This window comes from Anopheles arabiensis, chromosome X (genome assembly GCF_016920715.1).
Source record: "Anopheles arabiensis isolate DONGOLA chromosome X, AaraD3, whole genome shotgun sequence".
Lineage (NCBI taxonomy): Eukaryota > Metazoa > Arthropoda > Insecta > Diptera > Culicidae > Anopheles > Anopheles arabiensis.
In genome coordinates this window covers 6444703-6463183 of record NC_053519.1, presented here as the reverse complement: position 1 = coordinate 6463183, position 18481 = coordinate 6444703, and the positions used below count along the sequence as shown (strand labels likewise).

Here is an 18481-nt window from a genome sequence, read left to right as displayed (position 1 = left end):
CCTGCTGAAATCGTTTGTTTGTTTGTTCGAGCAGCTAGAATGGGAGCGTTTTATTTCTATTTTTCTCATTATTTGCGCCTTGCGCTACGCCTTAATTAAGTGTAAGATCTTCTAGAACGTATGATGCAAAAAAATGCCTCGCGTTAGCTAGGCCAGAGCGCAATAAAAATAAATCAAGAAGACATGTTTTTACCCGATCACCCGGCGCAAGGTCGACTTGCATACCCGGGCCCAGCAGCACTCGAGTGGGATTGCAACAGGCAAGCAGCCAGTACTGTCGTGAATCTTGGCCAAAGATGAAAACCGGAGAGAAAACCCCATCTCTCTGAAGAGTCTCCGCACACCACAGAGAGAGAGAGAGGGAGTGGGATACACACCAAAAGACGGCGAGCAAAGCGCTCTTGGCTGGTGTGTGCGTGTCGCTCGCACACCAATGGATGCACGACGCGCACCAGTGGGAAGCGCGAATCGGGCTCGAACCTACGAAGCGCGCGCCCCTAGCTAACCTTCAGCACCGTCGCGGCACCGTGGGCCTCCCTTCCATGTGTTCGCTCGCGCGCACCGTTTCAGGTGAGCGGCGGGGTACGGTTTTCTCTTGCGCCACTGGGTAAGGTGGCCCGGAAAAAAACGGCCGCAGCGCGGAATTAGTTTCCAGTGTGCCGCGCTACGAAACGGTCGTGTGTGGTGTGTATGTGTCGTTCGGGCCGAAGGAAGTGAAAGATTTGCGCGCGTCGTCGTCGCCGTCTCGGCACTTAACAGTATACGCAAGGGGGAGACGATTCCCATTCTATTAAAAAAGGGCAATTTTCGGTGCAAACACGCAGCGGGGCACCGAGCAGCGAGAGAAAGGTGAGTTCGGTCGCGATTTGTTTGTCATTTTTAATTGCGCACCGTCCGCTCACACAACGGTCAGCACCAAAACAAAACGCGAGCTAATTTCGGTCCTTCGAACAGGATGTGCTGCTGGGGTATGCGGCTGCAACAAAACGTCTGCTCGGACCCGGACAGCAAAAAGGGGGATGGTAGAGAGAGAAAAACACATCTCAATCATTCACATCGCTCCCGGAAGTGCATCTTGCATCGGACACTGCATTCCTCCATCGGCGCGTCGCCCATTTGGCGTTCCATATGGGTTCCCCCTGTGGCTCGGTTTTGTTGTCATTTATGGTGTGCCTGTGTGTATAGCGAATGTTTGTCCCGTTTTCTCATTTGTGTGCCTGTGTGTGTGTGTGTGTATGAAGATCCGGTGGCTGTGTGAGAAAGCGAAAGCGAAAGGGAACGGCGGTGCGTGTGATTTGATTGCAATGTCCAAATGCGTGGTGGCAAAAAAAACAACGAAAAAAACGAAACCATCCCCAAGCGACGAACTCGTCCGGCAAAGCGACGGGACTGGGGGAAAACAATCTGCCGAGCCAAGTGCGTGTGTGCTTCGAGAGTGTTCCCTGCGGTTGGGAGGGATTTATGTTGCAGGTGTTTGTGTGTCTGGGTTTTTTTTTTTTTTGGTACAGAGAGCGTGTCGGTTTTGGGAGTTGGATGTGCAAAAGATCACGTGTTTGGAATAGTTGATGCTTTTCTTAGTCGATTTCGACCTTCTCTGCTCATTCCGCAAGGCATACAAACTCTCCACTTGCTCACGACAAAACGGTTCACAAGCTCGTTTCAGGCTGGAAAAGATTTATTTGTTTTGGCGTGAACCGCATAAGCGACGAACCCTCCCAAAAAGTCTTGACCGTCGGAAAGGTCACAGGAAGTGCATTAATTTACAGTGGGTTATTGTTTTGTTTTTGTTTTTTCCAACATCGTAGCTTTTTGCACTCTAAACATAGCCATAGCCCTCAGCTAAATAGGCAGGCAATAGTCACAGGTATCTCTCCCTTGCTTTTTGCTTTTGGTTTCCCAAAAAAAAAACTCCAATAAAACCTGATCAAACCCGGCAGCACCACCAAGAGCTTTATTTCGCCGCGGATGAATTTCGTCGCTGATTGGAGCAACTGTTTATTAGCATAGTTTCTCTTTCAAAGATTAGCCTTCCTCTTCCTCCTGTCGTCAAACAGCCGCGGTTTATCTCTTTTTTCTGTCTCCCTGCCCGCTCTCTCGCTCTTTTTCTCTCCCCCCCCCCCCATACCTTCAGACGCTCATTAAAGCTCGTTAATTTTCCGCCCGTCTCTTTCGCCGTGCTGCGAGCGCTTCCGGTACCACCGCCGGGCCAGTCTGTAGGCGCGCAGCATCCGCAAACTGCAATTGCAACTGTTTCCGCACAGTTCCGTCCCCTTCCGCCCGCCAAGGAAGCAATTGTTTTGAGAGGGAGGGAAGAATCGTGCAAAAATTGGAGATGGGAAGAGACGGCGAGCCTCATCTCCCACCTCCCAACTAATAACTTCCAAACAACATCGATCAAACAACAACAGCAACAACACCACACCCGATGTGTGGCCATCTCTGCAAGCAACGAACCTTGTTTCTTCAAATCAACCAAAACGCAGCCTCTCACTCTCACCAGCAGCATCGCAATAATTACATCCAACTTGGAAGAAAATATCAAGTTTTGTGATTTTGGTTTTTTTTTGTGTGTGTGTGCTTTCTTTCTTCTTTCCAAATCGGGCTTTTCCTGCAATTCGGCCGAAGCAGCAAACGCAAACGGAATTATTGGAGTGAAAAGTGAGCAATACAGTTTTTATTGAGGTAAGTGAGAACATTTCAATTATTTCTTCACACCAATAACAAGGTCCATCTAAATCCGCTATAGGGAGGAAAACAAGCAGGGAAAACAATGTTTTAAAGTAATAAACACGAAAGAAAGTTTGGGAATCGAACAAAGCCGCTTTTATGTTTGTGTTTGATGTATGGTGCTCTTATCAATTTGACTACGCCGTGCAGGCAAGCAAGAGAGAGCAATTGGCGACCACATTCGTACACAATCGCGGTTGTTGTTTTGTGGCTGTTATAAATTTAGTGTGATATAAATTTTTACCATCATAAACAACTTATCAAGTTGGAAGCGTTCTACATTTGGCTGAGCAACAAAAAGGGTTTTTTTTACAAACCGGCAGCAATCAATCGCTCATCAAACGTGCACAGGGCAGCCACACAGGCCGGTTTGCAATCGGGGCTTGATTGGGTTTCGCTTTCGTTTCGATTACGAAAAAGGGAACTGGCTGCGGGCGAACAGAGAAAAACACCACCATCACAACAACGACGACGACGAAATGCACGACGAAAACAAACCGCATAAAATAAATACAACTTTCCCCCGCTCGCTATTTGCTATCACATTCTCGCCGCACATTTCTTCCCTCCCTTTGGCCGCCCGTGATTCCCTCGCTCGGTAACGCTTCCTCCCTTTTCTTCCTTCTTTTTCTTCCTTTTTTGTTGTTGTTGCTCCTCCATTACTTATCTATCGATCGTTCGCATCTCCCCCCCCCCCCGGTTGCTGCGGGCGCGCGTCTTAAATCGAAAGCGATTCGAAGAAAGTTGTGGCCGCAGTGGCCCGCCAGGTCCGCGAATCGTAAATCTTCTCAGCTCAACCTCCTTCGCCCTCTCCCTGGGCTTCCGCATCCGCACGCTTGCTTTGTCATTTTCCCTTGTTGTGCTCTCTCTCTCTCTCTCTCTCTCTCTCCACTGTCACTTACCGCGATAGCCTTTACTGGCCATCAATATCCATCGGCCGAGGTTCGTCGCCTTGTCCATTTGTGCAAATTCCATCCACGAACAGGTGACGCGGTACCGTTTATTGGACGGGCACAAAAAAAAAACCTCAATAAATCGTGCGCTGCACTGAGGGCAACCTGCAGACAGTAAAGGTACCATAATCGATACAAAAATTCGTTACAAAATCATCAAGAAAACAAAATCAGAAAACACCCTTAAAAAATGATTATTAAAAATTCACACTATCAGTGATGTGCTGTAACAGGGCTCGCTTGATTTGTAGAAAATGAAAGTGGATTTTTTGTTATTGTTGTTTTTTATGTTTATTAATCGTCCCGTACGCGCGTGTGTGTATTTGGGCTTCCATTCTCCTCCTTTTTACATAAAAAAAAGCGCGCAGGGGCGAGGAGTCGCCGAGGAGGTCACACTTGCCTGAATGTTTAGGTCGCACGGAGGTGTCCCGACCAGACCCACCCAGAGGGTGGATTAAAGCGATTCGAATGAACAAAAAAAAAAAAGCCACACAACGCGAAGCATGAACCGGTTATCGCAATCGTGCAGCGGTCAACCGTACGGTCCAAATGGTTGTTTTTATTTTTACGTAAATAGCCGTGTGGCTTTTGTAATAAAAATGGAAAGGAATTAAATAATAGTACCCTGGCCGGCACGAACCTCAGCTTTTTGGGAAGTGTTTGGGGCAGAGCGAGAGAGAGAGAGAAAAGCAAGAGAAGCAATGTCCAATTTGCCTGTGTGGTTGCGTTTTTTTATTGTTTGTTTGCATGCTTGTTCATGCAAAGCCGTGAATGCACCACGCACTAACCACGCAGCCCGGCTGGACTTGGACTGCGACAGGTCGAGCAGGTGTAGCAATCGTAACGGCACGCTTTGAATAAGCATTCCAGGTGGGCAGTGGCAAGACACTAACACACGCCACTCCCAAAACCGTTTTATCTTTCCATGTGGATCTATGTCAGAAAGTGTGTTGGATTAGGTTAACGCTAGCTGACACATAGGAGACACTGACCCTGACTCTACAATTCTAGAAACATCAGTGAATCAACTTGGAACATTTCTGAACGAATCTTGAGTTAACCTCCGTTTACTTGAAGCTTCTTTTTAATTTCTTTATATTTTTGAGTAGACCTAGATCTCAGTTCTCCATTATTCTTCAAAATATTTTACCTCAAATCTCTAGAGTTTGGTCGATGCTGCGACGATGTTCAGGAACTTTCATTTTTAAACATTTCAAGTTTTGTTGTTGGGTCCTGCATTACGTTTGCAAATGATCCTACAGAATGCTGAAGCACTTAAAGATAGATACGTAACATTACGGTAGAAATTGTGCCATGGTCTAGAACTCGGGAAGATCTCCAAGAGTCTTTGTCGTACTTTGAAGCCTTAAAAGCTGCTCTGGTTGATTATATGCTGAGTTCTTCATGGTTCACGCGAACTTTCCACCAATAAGATATTGGAGGCATTCAACAACCCGTGAGGTCTCTCCAGAATTCTCCAAAAACGTGCCATATACCTTAAATTTCTATTTCGTTTCTTGATATTCTTGAATAGACCTTACATACTCAGAATTCCGCTTAGGTCCCGATTAATCTTTAAAACATTTTACCTTTAATCTCCACCCATAGTGTCACAATTTCTAGAAGTTTTCATATTAAAACGCTTTAAGCTCCACTTAGGGTTCTGCATTACCTATGCCTACAAGGTTCTACAGAATGAAGATGCTCACATAATGAAAGAGACGTAACATTACGGCAGAAATTGTATCAAGATCTAGATGACGGATCAGATCTCCAAGAGTTTTGATGAACTGTGCAACCTGAAAAGCAGCTCTGGTTGGAGTTCCCAGTACTAATTGCCTACCAATAAGACATTTCGTAGAATTCCACTACCCGTGAGTTCTCTCCAGAGCTCTCCAAAAACCTGCAACATGCGAGCCTGCAAATGTTCTGACCATTTTGCACAGTAAATTTGAGTCTTTTCATCAATATCCCAAGATTTTGTTATATCCGAAGAATTCATTCCAGACTAGGATATCATCTCTTAACGTCTCTTTATACCAGCTTTCTGCCAAAGATTTCGGAGAGGGTTTTTAACCTGCTTCTGCAACCTTCAAATATAAACCGCACAAGCTACATACTGGCCAAATTAAGTGCTACCCCTTACGGGTCAGACCGCTCACACCAGGTCCCGGTTATCACGAGCTCAACAAGCTCCAGAGCTTCTAGAGCGCACCTTGCACGCTGGCAAGGTATTTCGGAGGCGGAGCCGAACCACAGCAGGCATTGCGTAGTCGCCGCACACGGTTGTATCACCGCACCGATTTCGCGCTTGCGCATTGCCCAAGATTGGCGGCGATTGCCCCCGCTGATCGGCAGATAAACAAACGATTTGCGGTGGCCGGAAAGGGCCCAAGCTCCAAACTGCCGTGGCGCTGCAGCATAATATGAAGCTAATTGAACTGCGCCAGCCACAATTTCTCAACACCAGTGTGTCTGTGTGTGTGTGTGTGTGTGTGTGTGTTTGGCACATTCCTGGGCGAAACTAATCACGCGGCACGTGTGTGGCAATTAATCGGACTCTCACAATCGGAAACCAACTTTCCGAAACGGTTTTCCATCTTGACCACATTGCACATTCTGATCCCCAAGCGGCCAATCGCACGATTTCTCCTTCCTTTCTAACACTCCCCTTTCCCCCCCCCACCCTTCTCCCGTGCGATCCGATTCTTTGGCTGCACCCTTTCCCTCCCCACCGCCCGTCTGCGGTGGTGCTGGCGAGCGTCGTGTGCGTTGGCGTTGGCACAAAAACCCTTCTTGCGGTTTCGCTAATCTTTCCACACAGACCCACACACACACACACACGCGCGGTGTAAAGTTTCGAGGGCAAACCGGTGGCGCACGCCCGCCAGCTTCGCGCTCGGAAAGGAAGTATCATGCGGGCGGGGGCCTACCGTAACCGACCAAATCGACCAGAACGCAACCCGCACGTGCAATCGGCACTGCACTTTCGGGGCGTATGTGGGAGGAGGGGGGAGGGGGCGATGGGCCACTTTCACGCAGCGTGGGGGGAAGTGGTGGATGGTTGCATTGTTGTCGTCCCACAAAATATGACACCCACCCCTCCACTCCCGCACAGACAAAAAAAAAACAACAAAAACGCTGCTTAGGTCGGGGACGCACGGCATCGCACCAGCCGCCGCATTGCCGCCGATGGGAATGTTGGGCTACGGCAAATGACACTTTCCCCCCCTCTACCACCCTTTCCAAAATGACGGCCAACTGTGACAATGTTTCTCTCTCTTCTTACTGTTGTTTGAAGTGCTCGTTTTCTTTCATTTCCCAGTGCTTGCCTGGAATGGGACGAGGGCGAGGAAATGATTTGTTTTCCCCCTTTTTTTTGCCCTTTCCCTTTCCCTCGAGGCCGTCCCAATTTCGCTTCGGGAGCTGATGCGCGGGCAGAGCAAACAAACGGGCGGCCAATGCAGCCAAACCAAAAACCAAACGGCACGAAAATCGTAGCTTTCCAAACTTTCCATTACATTGGTGCGTTAATTTTGCTTTTTCTTTTGTGTGTGTGTGTGTGTGTGTGTGTGTGTGTGTGTGTGTGTGGCTTATTTGGTTGGGATCTTCCGTCTGCGGCATCACGCATCACTCCTCTCCCGAGCGCTCGACACTACAATTCGGGTAGATTGGCACCCGCCCCCCCCCCACATTGGGGCACCGAATGGGCCGCGAACGGAACCACGGAAGTAGAAATTCGAGGTGAGAAATGAAGCGCTTTTCTGCTTTCCATGTGGCAGCAGAAGAAGCGGAGGAAGAGACCCGAACAAGAAAAAAAACCTGAACCATCAAAAACCATCTCGTCGCGCTTATCGATAGTGACGCGGTTGGCGGTTACGCAATCCCGTTACCCCAAACTTTTTTTTGGAGATTTCGAACATCATGTAACCGTGAAGCGGATTCGATTCGATGCGCTCCTCTCACAACCCCCCTCCGCAATAGGGAAATCGCCATATGTACAACTCCCTCAACCCCCCCCCCCCCCCAAAAAAAAAAAGGGGGCAAGGGAAAGAAAATCAATCCCTTTTTAGTGCAAATGCCATCGAACCACCGGTTAGTAGTGATCGAATCGATGAAAACTGGAAGAAAACCCGATTTAAGGCGGTGGGGTTTCTTTTTTCGATGGGGACAGACAAAAAAAACCCCGTTGCCCTAGGTGTGAGGTCCAGGTGCCCGGGCAGCGGAGGAGGGAGGGCACATCGCTTTCCAAATAAAGTTTCCATTTTCCGGCAACTGTGAAGTGTGCTAAAGTGTGGAAAAGGCGTGCTTCGATTTCGAGTTTCGGTTATTGCGGGAGGGGGGATTGAATGAACCAAAAAAAAAAAACCCTCCCCGGCAAGGGCCCTCATAATGTGCGCGTCGATATGCAGCCGATTGGAATGGCATTAATATTTTATGAGCCCCTGTCTCACTCTCTCTCTCTCTCTGTAGCTGTGTTATGAAACGTGTCCGTTACGTTTCGGGGGGTTTTCAAAGTTTTTCGAAACGATTGCCATGAAATTCGGGCATTTTGATAGGACTAACGATGTAGGGTAACGGATGGCAGCAATGCGTTTGATTTGATGCTGCACGCTACATATTGCTTCTTGTGGAGTGTGTGTGTGTGTTACGGCCAAACGCGGAGCTAGACAGTACTGAACAATTCTTCTAATCTCGTTTCGATTCCAATCAGAAAAGTCTCTTGCCAGTGTAAAGATTTATTTCTGGTATAGCCTTAACGGACGATTCGGATATAACGGACAAGATGAGAAATTTTGAAAAAAAAAACAAAATCAATGCTGAGAAAGATTCTGTATAAAATGGTATTAACGTTTTGAGGCTAGCTTGAGAACTGCTCAAGATAATTGCAACAACTGCAGAAATCTTTAGAGTACTATCAATCTAGTGAGTACTGTAACCTGTGCCTTGGACAACCTTGTAGATGACAAGTCTGTGAAAGATAACTCGGTGCTAGCATCGAAAGACTACCAACTGTGTCAGAGTTCCTACATCCTACATATTGGTCTGTAGCATCTATCTTATCGAGCTTTCTGGGGGACATCATATCCAACGTTCAACCTCCATCAACCTGACAAAGTTGATGTTTTAAAACCACGCGTGACAACTGGAACTTCGGCGAATGTGGAGTATAGATGATATCCCTGGCGACTTCTGATGTTCCAAGATATTATACACGTTATGAATGAACAAATGATCCTCAGTAGTGGTGGGAGCTCAGATTCCGGATCCGATTTCGATTCTGAAACCGAATCTCATTTTGGAGACGATTCCGATGTCGACTTCGATTCCGGTTCCAGATTTGGCGACTTCTGATGTTCGAAGATATTATACACGTTATCTTGGAACATCGGAAGTACAAAGGGATCTTCAGGGATTGAAAACAAATGAACGAATGATCCTCAGTAGTAGTGGGAGCTCAGATTCCGGAGCCGATTTCGATTCTGGAACCGAATCTGATTTCAGAGACGATTCCGATGTCGACTTCGATACCGGTTCCAGATTTGGCGACTTCTGATGTTCGAAGATATTGTACACGTTATCTTGGAACATCGGAACATCGGTACAAAGGGATCTTCAGGGATTGAAAACACATAAACAAATGATCCTCAGTAGTGGTGGGACCTCAGTAGTGGTGGGACCTCAGAATCGGAAGTACCCGTTTCCGATTCCGGAGCAGATGTTAATTCTGGAACCGAGATTGATTTCGGGGACGATTCCGATGTTGAGTTCGATTTCGGTTCCAGATTTCTAATCAGAATTGGATCTGGGATTGGAGTTGGCTGCGGAATCAGGATTAGATCTGGAATTGACATTAAATGTTTCCGTATCGGAGTCAGTCCTGGAATCTCCATGAGAATTACTGTGGAAACTGATTCCGGTTGTACTATTCCGGAATTGATTTTGAAAGCTGATTCCGAATGTACTATCCAGAATCGATTCCAGATTTCCGGAATCGAGTTCTGAGCTATCTGAGGCCGATTCCAATCAAAACAAAAATTTTCCCATCCCTAAACCTCAGTAATGTCTACAACCCGCCAGCTCATCTCTCCTATTCTTCAACAACTAACCTAATGCCCACTAACCAAGCCCCCTAGTTTAATGCTCCTCTTTGTGCGTCTCTTGTTGTTGCAGCCTTCATGGTGATCGGTCATCCGGCGTACGCACACGGACAGATCCGGTCAGAAGCTGAACCATCCCAGACAGACTGCCGCAGGCCCGTGCAGCATGGAGCAGCTGGAGCGAGAGATCCGCAAGGAGATAGACGAGATGAACACGAGCGTGTCGCTGGTGGACCGGCTGGAGGCGGGCGACACGATGGATGACGACCGGCGGGACGAGCTGCTGTCCTCGACCCGGGCCGTCTTCGACAACGTCAACCCGAACAACGTGAAGAACAGTCTCACCGACTCGCAGATATCGATCATCTCCAAGCACGACGGGTATCCGGATTCGGGCCACTTCTACAGCACACCGCACGGCAAGGATCTGCAGGCGGCCGGCGACCAAACGCTCAAGCTGCCGGAACCGCCCGTAAGCAATCAGCCCGACAGCCCCAATGGTGGAATCGATGGCGGGGTCACAGCGGGCAAACCGCCGGCAATGGACGGCACAGGGCGCCCGGTACGCACCGGCAGCAAAATGGACAAGCAGGCCAAAATCCGACAGAGCCAGCGGGGCAACGCACCGCAGGATGTACCGCCTACCAAAAATGCACCCCAGGCCAGTGCCTCGCTGGCCAACCTGCTCTACACGCCGGGCGGTGCGGCCAAGCGCAAGCGGCTCCCGTCGACGGTGGTGCTCGGGCTGATCCAGCTGCTGCTCAGCGTAACGCTGGCCGCACTCGGAGGGCTCGTGATCGCGCGCAACGCCTCGCTGGCGATGGCCGGCACGGGCCTGTGGTGCGGTGCGATCGCCGGCATTGCCGGCTCGCTCGGTCTGATGAACGTGAAGATGGCCAAGACGGGCTTCCTGGCGGTCAACCTGATCTGCGTCGCGTCCAGCACGCTCGGGCTGGCGCTGACCGGTATCGGGGCGGTTCGGGATGCGAATCTGGCCCAGCAGGATGAGGTAAGTCATACTCTGGTCCATATCTCCTGGAGATATCAAAAGAATACCTCTTTTGAGAGGTATCAACATCTTGAGGATTTTAGGGAGCTAGAAGAGCAGTAGTTCTTAGTAGTAGTTGAAGTAGTAGAAAAATCACCAGAGACGCCTGATCGAAGTATTCACAAGACCTCAGACTGTGAGAGATAGAGAAAAATACCGGAAATAGCAATTGGGCTAAGAGATATTGGTACAAAGGCAAAGAAATCATAAGTGGAACTACAACCTGGCTAGGTATTTGAGCCAGTTCAAATATAAAGCCTAACACAGAGTTTGGATCCGAAAAAAAAATCATGAACAAGATTGTGGGCATCAGGTAGGCGTCGGAACTGGAGCTGGAATAGGTCCAATGCTGTAGAGTTGGAAAGATGTTACAAGATAAGGAACGAAACGAAACTAGGTTATTTTGATTCCGATTGTTCGGACGGAATCTACTAAGTTCGAAATATTAAACATAGTTCCTATCGTCCCGATAGAGGAACAACACTACAATACTGGGTTCACGAATTTGTATCCAGAGCTGGCTGTAACCGTAATCGAACGTATCAGGGCTATTGAGAACCGTTGAAATCATTGAAGAAATCGGCGCTTCGGACTCTTCCAGAATACCATGGACCAAATACCATGAATACCAGTTATTGAGTTAGCCTACGAAGAAACTTACTACAAAGAGGACTGATTCCAAAACAAGGATATAGCCTAAATAATGATAAAAAAGATCTTGGATTCAATCCAGCGTACAGAGATTAGTGTAGACATAGACATCTTGAACAGTCTTGGGCCACTACAGACATGTCGACTTGCATTACTTGGAGCATTGGACTTCGGTACATAAATTCCTGGAGTACAGCAATTCAGAATAAGAAGGAAAAAGCCTAGCCCAAAAATCTTAGTCAAAAGAAATCTTCTTTTTAATTTAGGAAAAGTGAGCGAATACATTTGATAACTCCCTTTCTGTTTTCTATTTCTCTCCCTCTCTCTCTCACTCTCTCTCTCTCTCTTCATCTCTCTTCCATCAATCACTGCACATCTCACTTTGTAATTCACCGGGGAATGCTCATCGCGCCTGCAGCTCATCTGGGGCGCCGTCACAGCCGGTACGGGGCTGCTGGTCGCGCTCGCCGTCCACTTTCTGATCAGCGTCTTCTCCGTCTACTACTCCGCCCTTAAGCTCTGCTCCAGGTAAGTTGCTGCTACCCATAAACCTCCTGCTCCTGCGTCTGCGCCACACGCCCACTGAAGCCGAGAGCCTCTCGTAAGCCTCTGCTAGTTTCTTCATTTTTTTTTGTTCTTGCCGGTTGTTGCAAATGGAGCATTTATGTGACAATAATTATCGGTCCTACGTGCTACCTCTCCACACCAAAAGAAGGAGGTGTGTGTGTGTGGGTGTGTTGCCTCTGCTCTAGAGCGTTTTAAGATTGCTGTGGATGAACCGAGATAGATCCTTGCAAACCTATCGCCGTGGAGGCTTTTGTTCTCTTCTTCATTTCAACTCTACACAATTGCTCTAGGGTGCCCCGGGCCTGCCGCTTCCGGCGCAATCCAATACTTGAGTGTTGCCTCTCTGCTTCATCTTCTTCTGCTTCATTTAAATATGCTACATACTGGTCGCGCTCACCGTGAACGCTTAGCGCGCATAGGATTAAGGTGTTTGCGTGTTTTTAGTTTAAGATAATATATGTTTGCGGACGTTTGCTGCTGTCCCGTTTTTTTTTTTTTTTTTGTTTCTAGCCTGCTACAGCACACAGTGGAATATAGCGCACGTTTGCGTGCGTTTGCTTCGTCTTCCTCTACTTTTAACTTACAAATCCTACGATTATAACGATTATTGTATTCTTCGTTTGAGCGCGCACACTCTCTCCCTCTCCTTATCTATCTCTCTCTCTCTGTTTGCTCTTGCCATTTTGGGATGGAAGGGTTGTTTGCGCCCGGCTGCTAACCCCAATTCGCCTACTTGGCCGGCAGCGCATCGGCGAGCCCCAACGGTGCCGACGGTTTGCCGGCCGCCGGCGGCACATTGATCGTGTTGAGATTGTTTTCCGCCTCCTGCGCCTCCTCGGGCGGCTCCGACTCGGACGACTCGGAGCTGAGATCGGCCCCGGGCGCACCCGGCTGGTCGCGCGCGAGAACGGCCGCCTCCGGCACGGCCGCCACCTCCTTGGCCGCCGCGCTGCGCACGCGGTTGCGGGCGGCCACCGTCTGCGTCCACGCCCGGTACTCCTGGTAGTACTGGTGCACCGGTATCACGATCACCGAGATGTCGTCCACCGTGGCGGCGGCCCGCGAATCCGACAGCCGCCAGTGGCCGGATTCGTTCGCGCGGCCCCGCGACCGCGCCACCAGCTCCTGCGCGACCATCGTGTACCGGTGGCGCTCGGCCGGGAAGCGCTTGAGCGTGCCGAACACCGTGTTCGCCACCTGCTGCGACTCGCTCACGTCCCACAGCCCGTCGGTCGCCATCACCAGGATGCCGTACTCGCCGTCGCTGTTCTCGTCCGCCGGCTCGCTGCGCACCTGCGCCAGGTCGAAGCACACCACGTCCGGGTGCGCGCTCAGGAACGGCTTGATCGGCAGGTTGCTGCCGAGCGCTTTCAGATCGTGGTCGCCGAACCCGCGCGTCACCCCGATCGTGCCGAGCAGGCGGCTCCGCTTGCCCACGCCCGTGATCAGCGGTATCTTCAGATCGGTCGCGGTGAGCGTCTTGTACGTCCAGCCCTTCATCGCGCCCTGCCGGTAGAGGATGCGGGCGCCCAGATCCTTCGTCGTCGGCTTCTTCGCGTACTCCATCGCGATGTACTCGCCGCCGAGCAGGGCCGGATTGTGCTTGCCGACCGTCAGCAGCCGCGGCCGCTCCGTGTCGGGCGTGTGGTCGAACGAGCACGGTTCCGCCACCACCTCGTACTCCTCCTCGCCTCCCTCGCCCTTCTCCTCCTTCTTCTCCTTCTCCTTCTTCTCTTGCCCCTCCTCCTCCTTCTCCTCGCCCGTCCCGTTGCGATGGTACACCGGCAGCAGCTTTCGGCGCCGCACTCGCTTGCACAGCACGCCGCGCGAGTCGCCCGCATTCGCGACGAACAGCTTGCCGAGTATGAACAGGGCCACCAGCGCGGTGCACCCGCCCGCATTCCGGTACTTGTCCCGGTCCTCCGCCAGCACCGCGTCCATATCGGCGAACGCGGCCTCGAGCGCCCCCACGATCAGCTCGTCCTTCGACACCTGCTTGTGGAACAGGCTCGGGTGGGGCAGGGTCGCGTGCAGCGCCAGCCCGCCACCGTCGCCCTCGACCCGCGGCATCAGCAGATCGATCACGTCCACCAGCTTCTCGTGCAGGATGTAGTGGAACTGGTTGGCGGCGGCCAGGGCCGCCCCGTACCCCGCGTGCCCGTCGTAGATGCCGAAGTACGTGTACGGCAGGTCGTGGTACTGGCGGGACGGGTGCGACAGCACCTGCCGGTGGAACGCGGCCTGGTCCTCGTTCCACTTCGACTTGCCCGAGTTGACGCACTCCGCGTACCCGGTGCTCCACGGCAGCAGCGAGATGTCGCGCGGCACGATGATCGGCCGCACGTTGTGGTCCGCGCTCGCCTTCAGCTCGTCGTACGTCAGCAGCTGCAGGAAGGGGGGCCGCGCGTACTGGAACTTTTTCGGCAGCCGCTTGCCGCCGCCGCCACCGGCCGCATCGTAGTCTCTGTTGGAGTTGCCGGTGCGGCTGCTGGCAGTGCCGGCCCCACCACCGTACAGTTGGTGACCGGGGCCGGCCGGTAGGGCCGGCTGGTCAGGGGCCACCACGGTGAGCACCCTGTTCTTGATGCGATTGAACATCTCCAGCTTGACGGTGCAGCGTTTAACCTCCGGCTCCCAAGAAAAGCGGCCCGGTCCTCGTTGCAGCGTATGGTTTCCTTCTGTGCCGTATGTCTTGGAGAGGGTGGAATGGAAAGGGGGCGAGAAAAACATTCACTATTTAGTATGTGTATGTGTGTGTGTGCGTGTTTGCCGCATATGCTTGTGCAAAACTCGCCGCAGTGGGAAACACTTACCCCTTATCAAAGCAATGGACTGTCTGGAAGGCTTTTCCTCCCAATACACACACACACACACTTGGTCACACCACCCTCTGTGATCGAACGCCAAATGGTAAAGGGCCCTTTCGCCAACCTTTTACCACTCTTCCTCGCTCAGCGCCCGGTTGATGGCTGCGGCGGACATGTATGCAAACGCCACTAATCCGCACCTAGCACCGTTTGGCCCATCGCAATCACACCGGAGGCCGTCTCGGTGACCACCTCCACTTCCGCTCCGCTTCAGCGCTTTTTTCCGGGTTCACTTCCGCTGCACTCTGGTCACTGCTGCTACTGCTGCTGTGTTTGCGAAAAGATTAGCTGTTCATGTTTTTGTTCCACTGTTTTCTTGTGTGCGTGCGTGCGCGTGTGTGTGTCGCTTTTTTTCTCTTCACCGCCGTGTGTCGTTTGTCGCACTTGTCGCTGCTGCTGGCACTACTGTCACTTGGTTGTGTTTCTTCTCTCTTTCTGTCGTACGCACACACACACTCACGCACACAAGCTCGCTGTCTGCTTCGATCGGAGCTGTCAAACGGGCTGCTGCGTGAATGTGTTGCTCATTCGGGCGAGCTCACTACGGGTGAGATGATTGCAGCTGAGCGAGCGGGACGTGACGTGAGCTGCTCACTATGCGCACAGTGGGCAATGGCCGTAAATTTTTTTTTCATTTTGTGCAAGGTGGAATGTATAATGAGGTGTAGTTATAGCGCTTTTGGTGATCCCCCCCCTGGGCTCCGATTTTGACAGATGGTTTTCCGCTTGTATATGTATTGATGGATTGTTTACGTTTTGCATGGTCAATATTTGGTGGAGATCAATTTGGGTGAATATTTTAGTTTATTGAAACACAGTCCGTGATTTAAAATGGAAATTTTCCTTCGAGAACTTGAAGCGTTCGCCAAAAGCGGAAAACTAACTGTCAGTTTTCTTCGTCGATTCTTCTTCCACCTAGCTGTCAAAACGGGCTTATAACTTGACCTGATATCTTTACGGTCCTTGATTTTGTGTTTTTTTTCCTCGTTTTTGATACATTCCCTGCTATTGGTGAACGACCGTTGAAGGCGCTCAAAATACACATTTTAAGGGAATCTGTAATTTGTATTCAAATTAATAGTGTTGAAAAAGACCTCAAACTTTATTTTGTCCTTGTGCTAAATTAAGTTTTTTTTTCCTTTGGGAAAATTGTCATGAATATTCATAAAACAGCTATAAACGAAAAGTTTCAATAAATTCAAATGAAACACTTGAATGTCAATGGCTTTTAATTGCTGCTAAATGCACACTTTTTCGTCTTCCAATCGACGGCGATTTGAAGGTGATCAGAGCGGCATTTATCGAAAATTTGCGACCGGAACGGTGGAGATTAAACTAACTCTATTGCAGGCAACCGGCTACACGGGTAGCCGAATCGATTTTGATTGCTTATTTCTCTGATTACAGGTATCCGAATGTCTTGAAATTTGGAATGTGTGTGTAAACCACAGTCATCTTTCTCTGAAATTTTGAACAAAATTTTTGTTTTTTTTTTTTATTATTATTTAAATACATTTTTAATAATTATTTAAATAAAAAATATATTGGAATTTCAATTTGAATAAAAATTGTTACATTATGAAGGGTCGATAGAGAGACACCAACATCAAAATAAATTCACAATAAATCGTGAAACCCAAAACATGCGGAAAAATTATAATGATCAACTGTTCCTTGATTTAAATTTCCATTTACTTAAGGTACACAAAATCAGAGATTTTTATTATTATTTTTGTGATTGGTTCTGATCTTTCATTACTTTTTTGCTTTTTTCTATCTGAAATTTTAAACTCTAGTTGATTGCCATTGCATTGCTTTTGTGATCCTGTCGTTGCAACTATAAAAAAGGAGTTAATGAAATTGATGTTGCGGCTTCTTTCGGCTGTATAGCTCGTATTATAATTGCGAAACAACAAACCATCTGCCGTCACTCAGCACCTACCGCACGGACAAGCTGTCATGCTGGAAAGCTGTGACAGCGCCCTCTATTGACCGCTCCTCAAAGCGTCTCAACGTTTCAAACGGCACCTCCGGCTTGGCCGTTAAAAAATGTACAATCTGTTTTTGAATTGAAATACGTTTTTTTTACTTCCCCACCCCCATTCGCAGACCGACGCAAAAGCTGCAGATGATGGACAATGTAATGCACAGCAATTCGCAAGCGTTCATGACGCAGCAGAAGGTGGAGGACTACATCAACTCGCTGCACGTCGAGCCGGGCGTGAAGGACATGATGTACCAGACGATGCTGAAGCGCAGCTACGGTTCGATGTACGGCGAGAAGCACCGCGGGGACAACTACAGCACCGGCACGTCGCAGCGCGTAATGCTGGTGCCGGCGGGAGCGGGCAATGGGGTAAGCGATCTGGCGGGGCCTGGCCGGTGCTCGGTTGTGCTATACGAACCCCTCTCTCCCTCTCTCATCCCACCAGCTCCCACCGATGATGCCGATGTACCCACCGGTGCAGACGTCCCCGGGCAACTCGCCGATGATGTACCCGAACGGGCTGATGCCGCCGGGCGTGCCCCAATACCAGCCGTACCCGGAGAGCGCCCTGATGGAGGCGCAGATTAGCCGCGCCAACCGGAAGCGCTCCACGATGCGCATGAACCAGCACGAGCGGCAGCAGCAGCAGGCGGGCGAGCTGGAGCAGCGGCCGCGCCGCAAGTCCGACTCCGATCTGGAGAAAACGTTCACGTACACCGGGCTGGACCGGGACATCGCGGACAGCTACCTGGCGAAGGAGGAGGAAAAGCTCACCGGCAGCATCGTGAGCAACAGCGGGCTGCATCCGGCGGCATCCTCGCCGCCCCACACCTACCACCACGATCTGATGCTGATCGACCATCGTACGCACTTCGAGCGGTACAACGACATTCACATGTGAGGGGTTGGCGCACGCGCGCTCGCCTTGGGTGGGCTCAAATTTCATTACCGCTACCAATACCGGAAAGAGAAGAGGGGGTAGGGGAGGGAGGGGGATTAGCCCCACAACTAGAAGAAAAAAACATTACACACGGGGCAGAAAAAAAAACACGTTGCTCAAGCAGATTTAAGTCGTTTTAGTCTAACCTCCTGTTATTCACTACATTGTAAATGTGTGAGTGTGTGTTGTATGTGTGAGTGTGAGTTTGTTTTTCCCTCTATTGTATAGTATTTGTATAAACCTATGTTTTACCGTTGTTTACCGTCCATATGTGCAATGTGCATGCTTTGTGTTTTGTTGAATCTTATGTCCAGTGCTGCAAAATGTCATGGGCATCACGAGATGTTCACCAGCGAAAGCAATGAACATATCCGTGGTAGCTTGCTGCTCATTGCTGATACTCAATGAAAGTGCGTCATGACATGCCGAACGCGATACTCTAACTCACAAGCTAAGCTTAATGCCGTCACAATCATAATCATGACTTTTTCTAGCTGTGGACAGTGCTGCCAAATGCCACCGTTTCAGTCACCAACAGCCATGACTGAAATGAAGCTCAAATCAGCTCACGTACACAACTGTGATGATCAGGGGGTGAGACTCATACAGATGGTGGATCAATCACATGCTTGGTGACATT

At 49.9% G+C, this 18481-nt stretch overlaps 2 protein-coding genes across 2 annotated transcripts; one reads left to right on the top strand and one right to left on the bottom strand.

Moving 5' to 3' along the window:
* Positions 1–633: 633 nt before the first annotated feature.
* LOC120905988 lies at positions 634–18111 on the top strand. The gene is made up of 6 exons (XM_040317372.1): positions 634–849; positions 2629–2682; positions 9855–10790; positions 11899–12008; positions 17024–17270; positions 17347–18111. The coding sequence occupies exons 3-6, from the start codon at positions 9948–9950 to the stop codon at positions 17800–17802; spliced, it is 1656 nt and encodes a 551-aa protein (XP_040173306.1). The 5' UTR covers positions 634–849; positions 2629–2682; positions 9855–9947; the 3' UTR covers positions 17803–18111.
* On the bottom strand, positions 11714–15429 carry LOC120905987 (protein phosphatase 1H). The gene is made up of 2 exons (XM_040317371.1): positions 14861–15429; positions 11714–14738 (listed from the first exon to the last, which is right to left on the bottom strand). Exon 2 carries the CDS (start codon positions 14643–14645, stop codon positions 12777–12779), a length of 1869 nt encoding a protein of 622 aa, XP_040173305.1. The 5' UTR covers positions 14646–14738; positions 14861–15429; the 3' UTR covers positions 11714–12776.
* Positions 18112–18481: the final 370 nt, after the last annotated feature.

Coding starts and splice junctions, on each gene's coding strand:
- LOC120905988 (XM_040317372.1), top strand. CDS start 9,948: ATGGAGCAGCTGGAGCGAGAGATCCGCAAGGAGATAGACGAGATGAAC. Junction 10,791..11,898: donor ATCTGGCCCAGCAGGATGAG/GTAAGTCATACT, acceptor TCGCGCCTGCAG/CTCATCTGGGGCGCCGTCAC. Junction 12,009..17,023: donor GCCCTTAAGCTCTGCTCCAG/GTAAGTTGCTGC, acceptor CCCCATTCGCAG/ACCGACGCAAAAGCTGCAGA.
- LOC120905987 (XM_040317371.1), bottom strand. CDS start 14,645: ATGTTCAATCGCATCAAGAACAGGGTGCTCACCGTGGTGGCCCCTGAC.